General features: G+C 48.9%; 1 protein-coding gene across 1 annotated transcript in view; it reads left to right on the top strand.

Moving 5' to 3' along the window:
• Positions 1–3,296: 3,296 nt before the first annotated feature.
• LOC105892863 (integrin alpha-9) overlaps positions 3,297–17,500 on the top strand; it is a 197,096-nt gene continuing 182,892 nt past the window's right edge. The window contains exons 1-5 of the mRNA XM_031579635.2: positions 3,297–3,358; positions 4,700–6,325; positions 7,298–7,425; positions 12,464–12,570; positions 17,282–17,405. Coding sequence (XP_031435495.1) covers positions 6,138–6,325; positions 7,298–7,425; positions 12,464–12,570; positions 17,282–17,405 — 547 coding nt within the window. The 5' untranslated portion in view covers positions 3,297–3,358; positions 4,700–6,137. The remainder of the gene's footprint in view (positions 3,359–4,699; positions 6,326–7,297; positions 7,426–12,463; positions 12,571–17,281; positions 17,406–17,500) is intronic.

Below are 17,500 nucleotides of genomic sequence, written 5' to 3'. Positions count from 1 at the left end.
GAGTGAGGGCTGGGGATTGGCACAGATTGCCGATTTGATTCAACGGTTCAATTCACTCTAATTTGGTACAATTCGATTGGAGTGAGATATGAAGCACACACACACACACACACATTGATTGGAGTGAGTTATGAAACTCACACACACACACACACACACACACACACACACACACACACACATCGATTGGAGTGAGATATGAAACACACACACACACACACACACACACACACACACACACATTGATTGTAGTGAGATATGAAACACACACACACACACATTGATTGGAGTGAGATATGAAACACACACACACACACACACACACACACACACACACACATTGATTGGTGAGATATGAAATAATATATAGCAGCTTTCCATATTCGAGGAGATGTTTAAAATACTTTAGGTAACAAACATTTACAAACAGTCACTGGAAACATTGTGAAAACCACTTAAGAAAAGGTTAAAGCTATGGTCAGGCTATATTTAACCATTGTGGAAATGAAACTCGAGAAACTGGGGACAAAATGCATATTATCCTAAAAGTTTGATCCAAACATGTTACAGATCGATATGAAATTGCATTTTAGAAAACGCTTAATCAACAACATTTTTGCATTTGAATGGAGAGGGGGAGAGAGAAGGGGACGTTTGTTAAAGTGTTTTATGGCAGTGCTGGTTCTTGTAACAGTGTTGTGTTGACTGTTATGTGCCATTAGACGGAGTGTGTCCCTTCATTAACGGCCGACGCTTCTGTTTCTCCTCCGCAGACGCCCCCCAATACAGCCCCAGTGCCTTCAACGAGCCCACTGAGTTTGAGTACCTGAGGAAGGTGATGTTCGAGTACATGATGGGACGAGAGACGAAGGTACGAGAGCTACGCACACACACAACTTCGCCTCATTCTACACGGGCTACACACACACACACACACACACAACATAGCCTCATTCTTCACGGGCTACACACACACACACACACACACACAACATAGCCTCATTCTACACGGGCTACACACACACACACACACACACACACACACACACACCCACACACACAACATAGCCTCATTCTACACGGGCTACACACACACACACACACACACACACACAACATAGCCTCATTCTACACGGGCTACACACACACACACACACACACACACACACACACACACACACACACACACAACATAGCCTCATTCTACACGGGCTATGCACACACACACACAACATAGCCTCATTCTACACGGGCTACACACACACACACACACACACAACACACACACACACACACACACCATAGCCTCATTCTACACGGGCTACACACACACACACACACACACACACACAACACACACACACACACACACCATAGCCTCATTCTACACGGGCTACACACACACACACACACACACACACACACACACACACACCATAGCCTCATTCTACACGGGCTACACACACACACACACACACACACACACACACACACACACACACACACATACATCCTCATCCACCTCAGTGAGAACAAGGGTTTCTGTTTGGACTGCTGGAGGACGTAATAAACGCATACTGATCTAGACAGAGGCCAATAAAGCCACCGGTTCCCACACCCAGAACGAGCCCCCTCGAGTCAGAAGCCCTCACAAAAGCTGCGTTGTTTCGCCGATGGACCAGGGCCTAATTAACAGCCCATGTCCATTTAGCGCAGCTTAATTAACAGCGTGCTCGACACGGCCCTAAAGCCAGCGGGGATCCCCCCCCCCCTCTCTCCTCTAGCCCTCCAGGTTGGCAATAAACAGCAAACAGTCAGACTCTTATGACATCACACCCCACCAGCCCCCCCGCCCCCCCCCCCCAATGAGGGAGGATGTCCGGCAGGCAGCCCGCAGGGTTCCACAGGGTTCGTGTCGGTCACATGACCCAAGCAGGGGGCACTTTTAAGAGCTGGCTCCGGCCCTGGTTCTTGCTCGCTCGCTCGTTCTCGCTCGCTCTCTCTCGTTAGGCTCAGAGCTGAAGCTTCTCCTGAGGCTCCTCCTCGCCGCTCGAGCTGTTGGGTAGTACCTGTCTCAGCACACACACACACACACACACACACACACACACACACACACACACACACACACTCTCAGGGGTAGTGTAGAGTGTTAGCGCCCCTGGCAGCACTGTCTGGAGCTGATTACGCAGCACGCTGGCGATAACAAGCCCAATGGTTCGGCCCTCCTCTCCCGAGGCTTAACTGCTCTCAGACCAGCCTGGTGCGGGAGGGGGCTCGGTGGAGGAGGTGGGCTGGGGGGGTGAAGGAGTGCGAGGAGGAGGAGGAGGAGGATGAGGAGGTGGTGATGGTGGGTTGGGGGGGGATGGTGTTGACTCCACACCCCGCTGTGAGACACAGAGGTCGTGGCGAGAGCAGTGAGGGTAGGGAATAACTCTCCGAGTTTTGGGGCCGCAGTGGGAGAATACGGGCCCCGCTGCTCATTGGCCCCCAGGGGCCCCCCCCCAGGAGAGGAGGGGACGTCCAGTCTGTGTGCAGAGGAAGAGTGAAGACCCAGCCCTCCCATAGCAGACCCATACAGTACCCATACCCTAACCCTAACCCATACAGTCATCTCCTTTATGGGTCTTCAGTTGTGTGGAATACAGTCTGATGAGCTTATCTGGCAGTTGTTTCTATACAAAGTCAAATAACAGTAAAAACACTGTAGATATAGATATAACGCATGGTTACTGTAACCATGACTACCATTGTGTTCAATGTGCACTATACTACACTGTAGTATAGATATAATGCATGGTTACTGTAACCATGACTACCATTGTGTTCAATGTGCACTATACTACACTGTAGTAAAGATATAACGCATGGTTACTGTAACCATAACCACCATTGTGTTCAATGTGAAAGGCCTCTGATAAACGTGGAGTATCCAGAGATATGAGTGGGCTAAAGAGTTTAACACACATGATTCAATGATAGGACTGGGGGCAGGACTGGGACCTGTTGAACACAATGGCAGATTCTGTGGAGCCCCGTCTCTCTCCCCCGTGTTAGAATGGGAAGTTCTTTGTGTTGAAAGGATGTGACGTGTGCAGAAAGAGGTGTTGGATGTGACACGTGCAGATTTATTCTTCCGCAGACGATGGCCAAGGTCATAACCTCCGTGCTGAAGTTCCCTCCGGAGGAGGCAGAGAAGATTCTGGAACGAGAGGAGTCCCGAGTGGTGGTGAGTTCAGTTCAGCGCACACACACACACACACACACACACACACACACACACACACACACACACACACACACACACACACACACAGAGGCAGAGAAGATTCTGGAACGAGAGGAGTCCCGAGTGGTGGTGAGCCGCATCTGTTCTCAACGTGCATGTGACTCAGTTCAGCGTGTTTTAAACCTGGACCCCCGCAACACACACACACGCACGTGCACACACACACACACTCACTCTCTCACACACACACACACACACACACACACACACACACACACTCACTCTCTCTCACACACACACACACACACTCACACTCACACTCTCTCTCACACACACACACTCACACTCACACTCACACTCTCTCTCACACACACACACACACACACACACACACACGCACACTCACTCTCTCACACGCACACGCGCATGCACACTTACTCTCTCACACACACACACACCTCACACACACACACAGTATGATAATCTGTTTTGGACTCATTTGTTGGCATCAACAGATTTGTTGACCTTCGTTAATTTCGGTGGATATGCTCTCAGTGAGTTTTAAGACGTTGTAACACACACACTCTATTTCACCTGTGGTATTTTTACCAGCCGTGTGCTGCTTTGGCACACACACACACACACACACACACACACACACACACACACACACACACACACCAGCCGTGTGCTGCTTTGGCAGCGGCGTTTACTAAACACTTCCACCTTGTTGCTCGCTGTAGCCACTAAGACCTCCCTGCTCCCATGGGTGCCACTTTAACCGTATTACTATGGAATAGATGATGACTGAGCTTATTCCTACTCTATGGCACATTAATAAGCTGCTTATTTCTACTCTTTGGCACATTAATAAGCTGCTTATTCCTACTCTATGGCATATTAATAAGCTCTTTATTCTCCAAGACTGCAACACACTTCAGGTTCTTAGAACAAAGAACCCTATGCTATGCTATTAAATCTTTTAAGAAAAGAAAAAAAATCCATATTTGAAACATTTCCAGACAGAAACATTTCCATGTCTTCATTTCCTGTCAGTAGGTCGGCCTTTTTGATTTGCAGTCATAGCTTAGAATAACTTTAATTCCCTCTGCGGAGGATATCACCGCCTAGCCCCTGTGTCCTCTAATTGTGTTCAAACTGAGTCACAGGTGGGTGACAGAGTAGGATCGAGTGTGCTAACCCTAAATCATGTTATGTTAGCATGTCGAGTACGGTCATATTATGTTAGCATGTCGAGTGTGGTCATATTATGTTAGCATGTCGAGTATGGTCATATTATGTTAGCATGTCGAGTATGGTCATATTATGTTAGCATGTCATTGTAAAATTAGGAAGTATTTTCTTCATGTAGCTGTAGTCCAAAGCTCTCAATTAGCTATGTTACTAACTTTCTCTCTCTCTTCATCTCTCTCCCTCTCCCTCTCCCCTCTCTCATCTTCGGTGTGACAGCCCTGGCTTCGGTGAGGTGCCGTGTCCAGGGGCGGAGGTCGAGAGACAGACGCTGCTGTTGAAAGACATTTGGGAAGGGCGAGGAAAACTGCCAGTGACTTGAAAGAGCCCTTTTCCTGATGGCTAATGTTTGGTTTATATGTGTGTGTGTGTGTGTGTGTGTGTGTGTGTGTGTGTGTGTGTAAGGTCATGGTGGGATTCACAAATACTTGTATGCCTGTCTGTGTTGGATCGGTACCAAGGTAAATCTAGGTATGGGGGAACTCGCTTAATAGATGAAATGACAGATCTCAATGAATTCTTCCTATTTAGTTGCCTGCAATGAAATTATGTTTTTTTTTTTCTTTCTTAATTTATGATTTTTTTTTTAATTAGTTGGAGACACTACTGCTATTTTTTATCTGTGTGAAAGCTGAATGGATTGTGCAATAAATCTTAATTTCGTGTTTGACTTTGATTTTTCATCATTATGTTTGTTTCAGATGTGACTATTGATTTATTTTTCTGTTTCTTGTTGATCTTGTGATTTTAAAAAGACCCTTTAACCTGTTTTGTGCTGCACATGTATCTGTATATTCATCACTCACAATAAGACACTGGCTTCTGTAGTACCCTGTTAAATCACAGAGTATAGCAGCTTTTTTTTTTAATCTAATACTGTATTTTCTGGTGACGGACAGAAAAAAAGATAACCTAATGTAAATTGTAAATAAGGACTTTAAATCTGTACCATATGGCACATTGTGACTGTTGCTACATTTTACAACTAATAAAGTTTTATTTACCATACACGCATCACGAAAAAGCCATTTGTTTGTGTCTGAAGTCGTGATTGAAATCCTTGAAATCAGTTTGAGTGAGTGAGTGGTGTGGTAACATGCTAGCGTAAATGGAAGCTATTTTCCTGCCCGAAGTAATAACCAGACTGTCTTCCAGTAATCAACATTCTGTAGAAAATATTCAACATAATCTTTGTGGTTTAACGAATTCCATGCACCGGTAGTGTCGCACCAAAAGGCTGCACGTTACACTGCAATAGGTTTTTTTTTTTCCCTCCAAGAAGCAAGCACCCTACTAACCGATTTAATTACTTGGAATTGGAAGCTGGTATTGTACGGTAGGTGGCAGCAGTGAACATACTAGCAGTGCGCATTTAAGTGATGTGAAATGTGACGCTCGTCCGAAAAAACATACGCCTTACCGCGGGCGTGCTTAATGCCAACTACCACTATACAACGCCAGTTCCGCAGATCCACGGGCAGATGAGCAGGCCCTGAGCCGCAAGTTTGTATCATTCCGTTTGGGTTTAGTGAGTTCAACAGTTGGCAGTGAGTTCCAGACTTTGGGATAACAGTTGAGCTGCAGAGGACAACTCCGCTTCGCCACTGAAACTACTTTTACTTGTCTTGTTACTGTCACATCTCTGCGTCTCTGAAGGATGTACCACATAATGGCAGAGATTCTAACCCAGAGGAGAAGGATTCTGGATGTGTTTTACGTGTATCTAACTGTATCTGTGGCGTACTCCTACAACATTGACTTGCAACATCCCAGCGTGTTTCGCGGTCCAAACGGGACCTTTTTTGGATATTCGGTCCTGGAGCACTTCCACGACAATACGCGCTGGTAAGTAAAAATGCGTTTTCTTATTGATTACCACTATATCATTAAGCACGTTTGTCAGAGGGTGGAATATTTTTGGAAAACACTATTTTCTGAATTATATGCAAGTTAGTGTTCGTTTAGTTCAAATGCAAAATACTTTGCAGGGATGATACGCAAGGGTGTCAGACCAGGGAAGAAACTGAGGGGAAACAGCTTGTGCTAAGACGTCATTCGCTGTCCAGATGTACCCCCTTTCCAACTCTTATTTAACAACAAAATGAAAAAAAGCATTACGTAGACATAAACTGAATTCTAGCCTCCCTGTGTATTTACTGTATGTTGTCACCCGTACACCAAGCCTATGGTCAATAAGAAACATTTATTTGCAAATGTGGGATGTTGATTGTAGATCTGCAGATGTTGAACCCTGAAGAACTTCTGTCGTAAATTGTATTACATGATACAGCGAAGGCCCACACAGTGACGCTTTTGGCGTACATTAGGGATTTGTCCTTGAAGTAAATCTTATCCCGACGGGTGAATATACACCCCATCCTAATTTGGCTCATGGGTATGCACCTAGTGCGATCATTTCAACAGTTACTCTGTGTTTATGAAATATCCATCATCACACACACACACACACACACACACACACTCGCACACGCACACGCACACTCTGTGTTTATGAAATATCCATCACGGGAAAATGCACTTTATAGTGACAGGGTTGTCAAATGCAAATACTTATTAATCTATTAACCCCAAACCGACACACACACACACACACACACACACACACACACACACACACACACACACACACACACACACACACACTCACACTCACATACACACACTCACACACACTCACACACACTCACACACACACACACACACACACACACACACACACACACACACCACACACACACACACACACACACACACACACACACACACACACACACACACACCCTCTCCCTCCCTCAGGATCCTGGTTGGAGCTCCCAGGGCGAACTCGTCCTACAGCAGCTCAGTGCACTCCCCAGGAGCCGTGTTCAAGTGTCGCGTCCACAGCAACCCGGAGCGCCGATGCACAGAGATGGACCTAGGCAGGGGTCAGTAACTTCACTTCTCTCTCTCTCTCTCTCTCCCTCTCTCTCTCTCTCTCTCTCTCTCTCTCTCTCTCCCCCTCTCTCTTTCCCTCTCTTTCTCTCCCTCTCTCTCTCCCTCTCTCTCTCTCTCTTTCCCTCTCTCTCTCTCTCCCTCCCCCTCTCTCTCTCTCTCTCTCTCTCTTTCCCTCTCTTTCTCTCCCTCTCTCTCTCCCTCTCTCTCTCTCTCTCTTTCTCTCCCTCTCTCTCTCCCTCCCTCCCTCTCTCTCTCTCTCTTTCCCTCTCTCTCTCTCCCCTCTCTCCCTCTCTCTCCCTCTCTCTCTCTCTCTCTCTCTCTCTCTCTCTCTTTCCCTCTCTCTCTCCCTCTCTCTTTCCCTCTCTCTCTCTCTCTCTCCCCTCTCTCTCTCTCTCTCTCTCTCTCTCCCCTCTCTCCCTCTCTCTCCCTCTCTCTCTCTCTCTCCCTCTCTCTCTCTCTCCCCCTCTCTCTCAGCTAATCATTAACTGTGTTAACATGTTCCACGCTGGGCCCTGCCCCTGTCCCTCCTGCAGCGATACACACTCCCCAGACACATGCAGGTATTTGCAGCGCTCACCTATAAAACAACACTGGACTACAATTGGTGCTGTGTTTACAAAAGGGAACGTGTTTTGCCTGCTGAAGTTTACTCACAGTTCACAGAAGAAGGTGAGAAGAGAGAGTTTAGATCACTGTTTTGTCAGAATCAGTGACCATGGCAACCTGTTTTTGTCACGGTGGTTACAGTCAAACCAGCACGGCATGACCGTACTCTCAGAGATGCTGATGTCTTCACATTTTGCCTCACCATATTATGCTTGTTGAAATAACTGACACTATGCCAAGCCAGCGAGAGACCCCTGAATGCAGATCTGGGGGTGAGCAGAGGTTTCTCAGACATGGGGTCTGATTCTGTCACCCCCAGACCAAAAGACTGAGGTCTGTGCTGCATACCATTGACCCAATAAATGCTCATGTTTCTCCACCACATCCTGTTTGAGTGGATGCCCATAGCTGTTATCTGACGGGAGGTTCCTGTGGAGATCCCTGGTGCTGATAATGAGCCCTTATTCGCGGTGGAGTGGTGTGTGCTGTGGCCAGCGATGGCAGAGAGACCCATTCCTCTCTTTGTTTGCTATTCATTACTATTCTGGGGGAATCATAGAGCAGCGCCCCACACACACATGGGTACCGGGCACAGGCACCCACGGGCACACACACTCAAGCCCCCCCCCACCACCCCACCCCCCATCTCTCCCCCACCTGCCTCCTTCCCCCCCACCCACTCTCCTATCGATAAAAATGCTAGTAACCCCCCCCACAAAAAAAGAAATGTCCTATTCTGGCCATATGGACTCTGTTTGTGTTAACATTGGGAGGACTGTTTGATGAAGTGGTGTTCAGTGGTTCTTGCTGAGTAATCACTTTTCACATCCACAGTCAGAATGTCTGTTTTTGAATGGTATTTAATATATCACCAGAATGAGGTCAGGTTTCCTTTTGGGTTAGATATACATGTTAAAAAAAGAAAAGACGCTGTCTGGCTGCGAAAGTCCAGAAAGACTCCCCTGATCGACATGATGGATGTTTTCGCTAATACTTTCCAAAGGGCCTTGCCAAGTATTTGGAGTCAAAGACGTCGCCTCAGACGAAGCCCACTTTCTTGTGGTTGAGATTGAGCGGACGGGATTCATACGGTTTGAACGGCCAGCTCCCCTTCTTACAGCGTGTGTCATCAGCGAGGGGAAGGCGCTGCGTGAGGCGAAGCGTGCGTGCGTTCGGGGGTCCTGCTCCATCGTCTCACGCTCCGCCGTGTAGCCGCCGGTGAGGAAGCATGAATCATAATCCAGACCAGAGCTCGGGCCTTGGGACGGACTCACTTCCGAGGAGCGCAGAGGAACAGAGCTGGAAAGGGAAGCGGTGTCTGTTGTGACTGAGTTTTTACGGTAACAGGCTTTAATAAATGTGCGGACTCCAGGGCCAAAACCATAGACGAGGCCACCGTGGAGGTCCTTTGAGGTGCGTGCCCACACTCTTTCAGCCCGTCAAGCTTTCGGGTTCGTGAGCCTTTTTTTCAGAGAGCCAGGATTCTGCATGTTTGCCAGTTTTTATAAGGAAGTAGTTAAAACTTCAACTATTGAACAAGACACGCCGTCTGCTCCTACACAGTGCTCTTGCAGTGTTACTTAATTGTCCTCAGAAGATCGTAATCTGTCCCTCCTCTCCCGTGCATTTGTGAAATATCGCAGCATGTTTAGCATACTGGCGTGAGTGAAGAAACATGTGTCTGCTATATCCTACAACTCACGGTCAGGTGACCCTCTCGCCCTAGCTATTAAACAGTTGTGTGAGGGAATGTGTGTGTGTTTGTGTATATTTGTGTGTGTGTGTGTGTGTGTGTGTTTGTCATCTCTCACCCTAGCTATTAAACAGTAGGCCGACACAAAATGATCCGTGGAAATGAGTGTGCGTTTTAAAGACTTAGTAAGCACAAAAAGGTATTCATTTGAGTCTGTCACAAAAGCCCACAGCCATGTGATTACCCTGATGATGATAGCTTGAGTGATGTTACAGCTGTGTGTTCTCCAAACGCAGGCTTTGCACATGACATGCTAAACAACCCAGGGATTTATGAGGTCGGCCAATGGAGTTGAGAGGATCATATGCCCTGGGTTACACTCCATTCTTCACAACGACCCTCCATTATATTCCTTTCAAATGTTCTCCATGTTATTCTGGCTCTCGGCGTGAGGGAGGTTCTGGAAGGCAGAGTGGAAGAGAGCTTTTCTGTTGTGTTGTAATTATCTGGACAAATATGTGAATGGTGGTTGTGTCTCCTAGTCGTGGGGCATGTTTTGGATGATGTAATGGCGAAACCTCGGTCCAGGCTGATGACCTTTGTCATCAGTTTTAAACCAATATTGGAGACCTTTGTCATCAGTTTTAAACCCACACTGGAGAGATGTGAGCGGGAATGTCTCTCTGTAGGGAGTTAGTTAGTTAGTTAGTGAGTTAGTGAGTTAGTAAGTTAGTTTGTGAGTTAGTGAGTTCGTGAGTGAGTCAATTAGTTAGTAGGTGTGTCTTTTCCGTTAATCCATTGTCAATCAAAAGTTCACATGAAGATGTTAGGGTCAAACTCTGCCTCAAATAGTCAGACTCAAAAAGAAGACACAGAAAGCATAGCTGAAGCACTGAGAATGTGAGTCATGATTCCAGTTTGAGTTCCTCATCCACCTTTTTGGGTGTTTCACTTTGATCTGCTCACTGAAATAAGAGGACAAAGCTTTGGAACTGATTTGAACTGATCTCGCTAGTTGAGTCATATGGTCCCATCTGGTGTGCCAGTTATTCTTTCCTGTTTAGCGGTTCCGCCCGTTCTTGTTTTGTTATCTTTTAACCAGCACACCATGCTCCTGCCTGTCAGCGCCAGACCTTGTGTGTTTGTTCTGTGTGTGTGTGTGTGTGTCTGTGTGTGTGTGTGTGTGTGTGTGTGTGTGTGTGTGTGTGTGTGTGTGTGTGTGTGTGTGTGTGTGTGGTGTGTGTGTGTGTGAAGGGGGGTCAGGGGTTTGATGTTTCTTTTTGTTTACGTGTGTGTGTGTGTGTGTGTGTGTGTGTGTGTGTGTGTGTGTGTGTGTGTGTGTGTGTGTGTGTGTGTGTGTGTGTGTGCGTGCGTGTGTGTGTGTGTGTGTGTGTGTGTGTAACTGTGCTTGGGCCTGTGTGATTGAAAAGATGAAGATTTATGTAAACTTTTACTGACTCTTCATTGCATGGATAGAAATGCTCCTGCCTGTCAGCGCCAGACCTTGTGTGTTTGTCTGTGTCTGAGTGTGTGAGCGAGCGTGTGTGCATGTGTGTGTGCATGTGTGCATGTGTGTGTGTGTGTGTGGGTGAGTTTAAATCAGAGCCTGAGCCCTTGAGCCCTCTCTTGGGTAACTCAGGGGAACCGTCTGGCCTGGGAGAGAGCGCCCGGGTTGGGACTCGCACAGAAGAAAACAAACAAGTGTGTTATTGAGATGACAGGGGGAAGCTCCCTCAGCTCCTGCTTTTGATGAGATGTTCATGGGATGAAGAGCATTCCTGGAAAATTATTACTCCATGAGATGCGCAATATTTGCGAGGTAAAGTCTTAGAAGTGGAGCTTTGGAGAGAGCTGCACCTGCACATGTGGGAAGCACAGTTACCCCTTCCTACTGCCCTCCACTCATACTGTCATGGGTTCTACTGCCCTCCACTCATACTGTCATGGGTTCTACTGCCCTCCACTCATACTGTCATGGGTTGTTCATTGAGCAGACAGTGATGATCAAAGCCTTTTTTGGGGGGGGAAAACCCCCAAAACATTCGCAGACAAAATCGGGGCAACATGTGCTGTGCCTCCATATTTTGACCTCTATGCTCCCCCAGTATACATCGCTTGGCAGGCTGGATTCATGTGTCAGACCTTTCTGTCACGGCTCAAGCTGCCCCCAGGATGAAAAAGAATACATTAAGATTACACACAGTAGTGTTTTGGGGTGAGGTGTTCCAGTGGGTAGAGAGCACTTCAAAGCCCCCGGGGCCTGATGCTTGTCCTCCGCGGCCGTGTGGGTAGAGGGGGGGGGTAACCCGAGCCAAAGCAAACAGCGGAGCGTCTAGGGAGCAGTCCGTTATCCTCCTCTGCGTCCGGGCGGGAACAGTAGGGAGGCAGCAACAGTAGTAAAACCCCTCAAACACAAATATTGAGTGTTTTCTCTCCCCTCGCCATTCTTTTCTCCTTTTTTTCTCTTTTTTTTCTTCTTTTTTTCCTCCTCCTCCTCATTTTTGGGAAAGGCCATGAATTCATTGTGCTCATGAGTTCCAGGTGTGTGAGTTAAATGGGGTTGAAAATATACAATCGTGCCTCCAGCTCTGTCCAGGCCAGGACCGGGAAGCCAAGGAGGCCGACCGTGGGGCCTGGACTGTGGGGGAGAAGGGACTGGCTCCTGGGGACTATCATAATGGGACTGGCTCCTAATCATAATGGTGTGTCTATCCTGTGTCCTCCTCCAGGGAACAAGCAGAGGGAGTCGTGTGGGAAGACTTGCCAGGGCGACCGGGACGACGAGTGGATGGGCGTTAGCTTGGCAAGGCAGGACAAGCCCAACGGGAAAGTGCTGGTATGGCTGTCATCTTTACTCTCTCTCTCATTCTTTCTGTCTGTCCATCTATCTGTCTGTCTGTGTATGTCAGTCTGACTGTCTCTCCATCTGTGTGTCTGTCTGTCCATCTATCTATCTGTCTGTCTGTGTATGTCAGTCTGACTGTCTCTCCATCTGTATGTCTGTCTGTCCATCTATCTATCTGTCTGTCTGTGTATGTCAGCCTGACTGTCTCTCCATCTGTCTATCGGTCTGTTTGCTTTACTGACTTGTCTGACTTCCTGTCTGTATCTGTCTGTTGGCCTGCTGGTCGGTCTGCCTGCCTGAGTTAAGCTCTCTCTGAAATTGGTGTCAGTTTTATAATTTTGTTAAATGTCACCCACAGTCTTTTAAAACGTGGAACATCTCATCATGCAAACATATCTGAACGTAACCTGGCCATGAGCTTGTGTGGGCCCCCGCATCAGACCTGGCCATGAGCTCGTTTGGGCCCCCGCATCTAACCTGGCCATGAGCTCGTTTGGGCCCCCGCATCTAACCTGGCCATGAGCTCGTTTGGGCCCCCCGCATCAGTCAGTCCCGGTCAGCCCAGGCCATTACGTGCCGCGCTGGGGGACGTTGCCACGGCATTTGTTTGTTTGTTTTGGTTCCATTCTGGTTGCAATTTCCCAAAATGAGAGATCCATAATGAGGCTGTGTGCCTCCTGGCTATGGTCTCTCCACACACACTGCAGTGTTACTTCCAGGGTAATTGATGCCATAAACAGGGTCTTTAGTGGAGAACCTGTGCCTGTGTGCTGAAGCACGTCTCAACAGCCAGTAGTGCCCAAGTGCCCAGGGCTGCCTGCCGTCCGTCCGCAAGGTTTACTCTCCTCACTGCGAGCGTACATCTGTTCTTCAGGCCGCCGAAACAGTGCTGGAAATTTGGCCACTCAGGCTATTGTTTTTACGCAGAAACCACGTATCCCTGTAAAACACGACCAAGCACTGAAGCCATCATTGTTACAAATATCTTTCCATCGCACACACACACACACACACACACACACACAGTAAAACTCCAGCTGTGCCCCTCTGAGAAACATGAGGGAGAAAGAGAGTAAAAAAAAGCTGTAGTGTGCATTCCCCTCTTCTCTCCTCTCTCTCTTCTCTTCTCTCCTCTCTCTCTTCTCTCCTCTCTCCTCTCTTCTCTCCTCTCCACGTGGAATCATCCCATGTGCGCGCGATGAATGAATCACCGCGGTGTGCGCCTCCGACGGGCTTAAGCTAACAAAGACTCAAAGCTGTGCTGTGCTGCGCTGTGCTGTGCTGTGCTGTGCTGGTACTGTGCTGTGCTCCGCTGTGCTGGTACTGTGCTGTGCTGTGCTCCGCTGTGCTGTGCTGCGCTGTGCTGTGCTGCGCTGCGCTGTGCTGTGCTGTGCTGCGCTGTGCTGTGCTGTGCTGTGCTGTGCTGTGCTGTGCCTTTACTGTGCTGTGCTGTGCTGTGCTGTGCTGTGCTGTGCTGTGCTGCGCTGCGCTGTGCTGACCGACGTGTTCTTCCCCCCATGTGCCGGGGGAGATAACGTGTGAGCGCGCCGCACGAGATGGACAGCTGGCTCTGCGTGGTTTGTTTAGTCTCCAGCTCCGCAGAGGTGGTCCAGCCCAAGGGCATGCCTCTCATTAGGCCCTAACTTATACACCCTGCACTGGGTGATGAGAGCTCAGACCCTGGGGGGGCAGTGGGGGTTTGGAGAGGAGGGGGGGGGGGTTAAACCTTTCCTACTTCAGTCTTGATGTGCACCTTTGGATGGCGAAGGCTGAGAAAGAGGGGGAGGTCTGAGGGACAGTTAAAGCACCTCCTGTTTGTGTGTGGAGAGATGAGGCATAAACAGATGGTGCTGGCAGTGGCGTGGCGGCTCCAGGTGTGGGCACACACACACACACACACACACACACACACACACACATACACTCCAGTGTTGATAGCTCCAGTGTTGATAGCTCCAGTGTTGGTGTTGATAGCTCCAGTTGTTGCTATGCTGTGGCAGTGATGTGGCAGTGATGTGACAAACACCGTTAGAGAGATGGCTGGGGTGTGGGCACACACACACACACACACACACACACACACACACGTTAGAGAGATGGCTGGGGTGTGGGCACACACACACACACACACACACACACACACACACGTTAGAGAGATGGCTGGGGTGTGGGCACACACACACACACACACACACACACACACACACACACGTTTGAGAGATGGCTGGGGTGTGGGCACACACACACCCACACACACACACACACACACACACACACACACACACACACACACACACACACACACACACACACACACACACACACACACGTTAGAGAGATGGCCACCTCCCTTCCTGTGCTTCCTGTGGTGGATGGATGGCATTGTAGCTCGAGAGATAGAACAACTTTGGGACTGTTGTGTAGTAGTGAGCCTTCCTCACGTGCAAACACACACACACACACTCGCACACGTTTTCTCTTCAGCTGTAGGGCCTCACGTTGTGCTGCGGTGTGTCTGAAACGGCTGTTTGGCAGATGTGAGCCTCTCTTCCCCTTGTTGTTTCCCCGTCGCTCTCGGCACGGTTCTTCAGCCTATCGGCTGTCAGCAGGCAGAGAAGACGCTGATGACGGAACATTCTATCGCTCCTGACGTCGTCAGGAAAAACAAAAGCTCCTTTAAGGGCCCAGAAAGAAGAAGAAGAAGAAAAGAAGTTTTTAACTCATTCAGTAAATTGGCCCTTATTTTCCACCACATTCACATTTCCAGGCCATTACGGGAATCGTTGTTTTTTTAATTTTGTTTTGGAGTCGTTTGATTGGCCGGTGAGGCTCACAGGGGACTGCTGCTGTTGCTCTCATTGAAAGGAGAGATGCTTATCAAACACTGCAGCTGAAGTCATTCAGTTGTGAGGTCACCAGGACTGTGTGTGTTGAGCTTTGCCAGGGCTGTGGACCAACCAGGCATCACTGGAACACACACACACACACTCACACACACACACACACACACACACACACACACACACAGAGGCAGTTATAGTGTTTCCCAAAGCAGCTGCCTGCTGCCAGAGTCATCTGATTCATTTGGTATGCCCCACAATCCACACAACTCACTCCAGCGCTCATTTCAGTGACCTGAGAAAAAGCCCCAGATTGTTCCGGAAAAGAGGACAGAGAGAGAGGGAGAGGGAGAGGGAGAGGGAGAGAGAGAGAGAGAGAGAGAGAGAGAGAGAGGGTCGTCGTTCAGGATGGTCTCATTGGTGAAAATTGGAGGAGTTCTGACCGCTGCGTCCCCGCGGGGCTTTAGGTTATTACCACATTCATGTTTCTGCCTCAGACTGGGGCAGCTTTAGGTTAATACCACATTCATGTTCCTGCCCCAGACTGGGGCAGCTTTAGGTTATTACCACATTCATGTTTCTGCCTCAGACTGGGGCAGCTTTAGGTTAATACCACATTCATGTTCCTGCCCCAGACTGGGGCAGCTTTAGGTTATTACCACATTCATGTTTCTGCCCCGCGGGGCTTTAGGTTATTACCACATTCATGTTCCTGCCCCGCGGGGCTTTAGGTTATTACCACATTCATGTTCCTACCTCAGACTGGGCCAGCTTTAGGTTGTTACCACATTCATGTTGCCCCTTCGTTTTGGGCTGACTTTATGAATGGGGGGGGGGTGCCCCCGCCCCCGCCCCCCACTTTTGTATCCTCTTATTTGTTTTTGGTGAGGTTCCCCCCCTCCTTTCTTCCTCCTCTGCCCCTCCCCCCCCCCTCTGCCTCTAACTCATTGGACCCCCCCCTGGATCCCTCGCTATGAACTCCCAGGATCCGTCTCTCTCTGTGTCCTACTGGATGAGCCTCATTGCCCTTAGAAGTGTGTGCCATGTTCACAGACATCCAGACCTCTGCACCGCTGCTGCTGTGTGTATGTGTGTGTGTGTGTGTGTGCCATGTTCACAGACACCCAGACCTCTGCAGCGCTGCTGCACCAATGAAGCCATTATACTCACAGCTCTGCTGAGGCTTGGCTGCGGTTGAAGTGTTTTCCTCTCAGACATGAATAAGGCACCGATCGACGCCACGGCTGCCGTTCAGATGGCCAGAGGAGATGGTTGTCTCTGTGTCTCTGGTTCATGTGTGTCTATTGGCTTATTTCATTAGAGTGCAGAAACAGAAACTTGTTTGTGTGTGTGTGTGTGTGTTTCTGGCAGTGAGTGTCCACCTGAGGTGTGTGTACACGTGTGGATGTGCCTGTCTGTGTCTGTCTGTCTGTGTGTGTGTACGTGTGTGTGTGTGTGTGGATGTGCCTCTCTGTCAGTGTGTGTGTATGTGTGCACGTGTGGATGTGCTTGAGGTGTGTGTGCACGTGTGGATGTGTGTCTCTGTCTGTGTGTGTGTGTGTGTGTGTACATATGTGGATGTGCCTGAGGTGTGTGTGCACGTGTGGATGTGCCTGAGGTGTGTGTGCACGTGTGGATGTGTGTGCACGTGTGGCCTCTCTGTGTGTGTGTGTGTGTGTGTGTTCATGTGTGTGTGGTGAGACGTACCTTCGTCTACCTACGTGTGTGTGTGTGTGTGTGTGTGTGTGTGTGTGCATGTTCTGCCTGTGCTGATTGTTCCCTCCTGGTCCACGCAGGCCTGTGTATGTGTGTGTGTGTGTTCATGTTTGTGTGTTAATGTTTGTGTGTGTGTGTGTGTGCAGGCCTGTGCCCACCGCTGGAAGAACGTCTACTACAAGTCTGAGCACATCCTCCCCCACGGGTACTGTTCCATCATCCCCTCCACCCTCCAGGGCCCCACCCAGCCCCTCACCCCCTGCTACGAAGGTAGGTCTCACCTCACACACACACACACACACACACACACACACACACACACACACACACTCACACTCTCACCTCACACACACACACACTCTCAC

This window comes from Clupea harengus, chromosome 13 (genome assembly GCF_900700415.2).
Source record: "Clupea harengus chromosome 13, Ch_v2.0.2, whole genome shotgun sequence".
Taxonomy (NCBI): domain Eukaryota; kingdom Metazoa; phylum Chordata; class Actinopteri; order Clupeiformes; family Clupeidae; genus Clupea; species Clupea harengus.
This window is presented reverse-complemented; position numbering and strand designations above follow the sequence as displayed.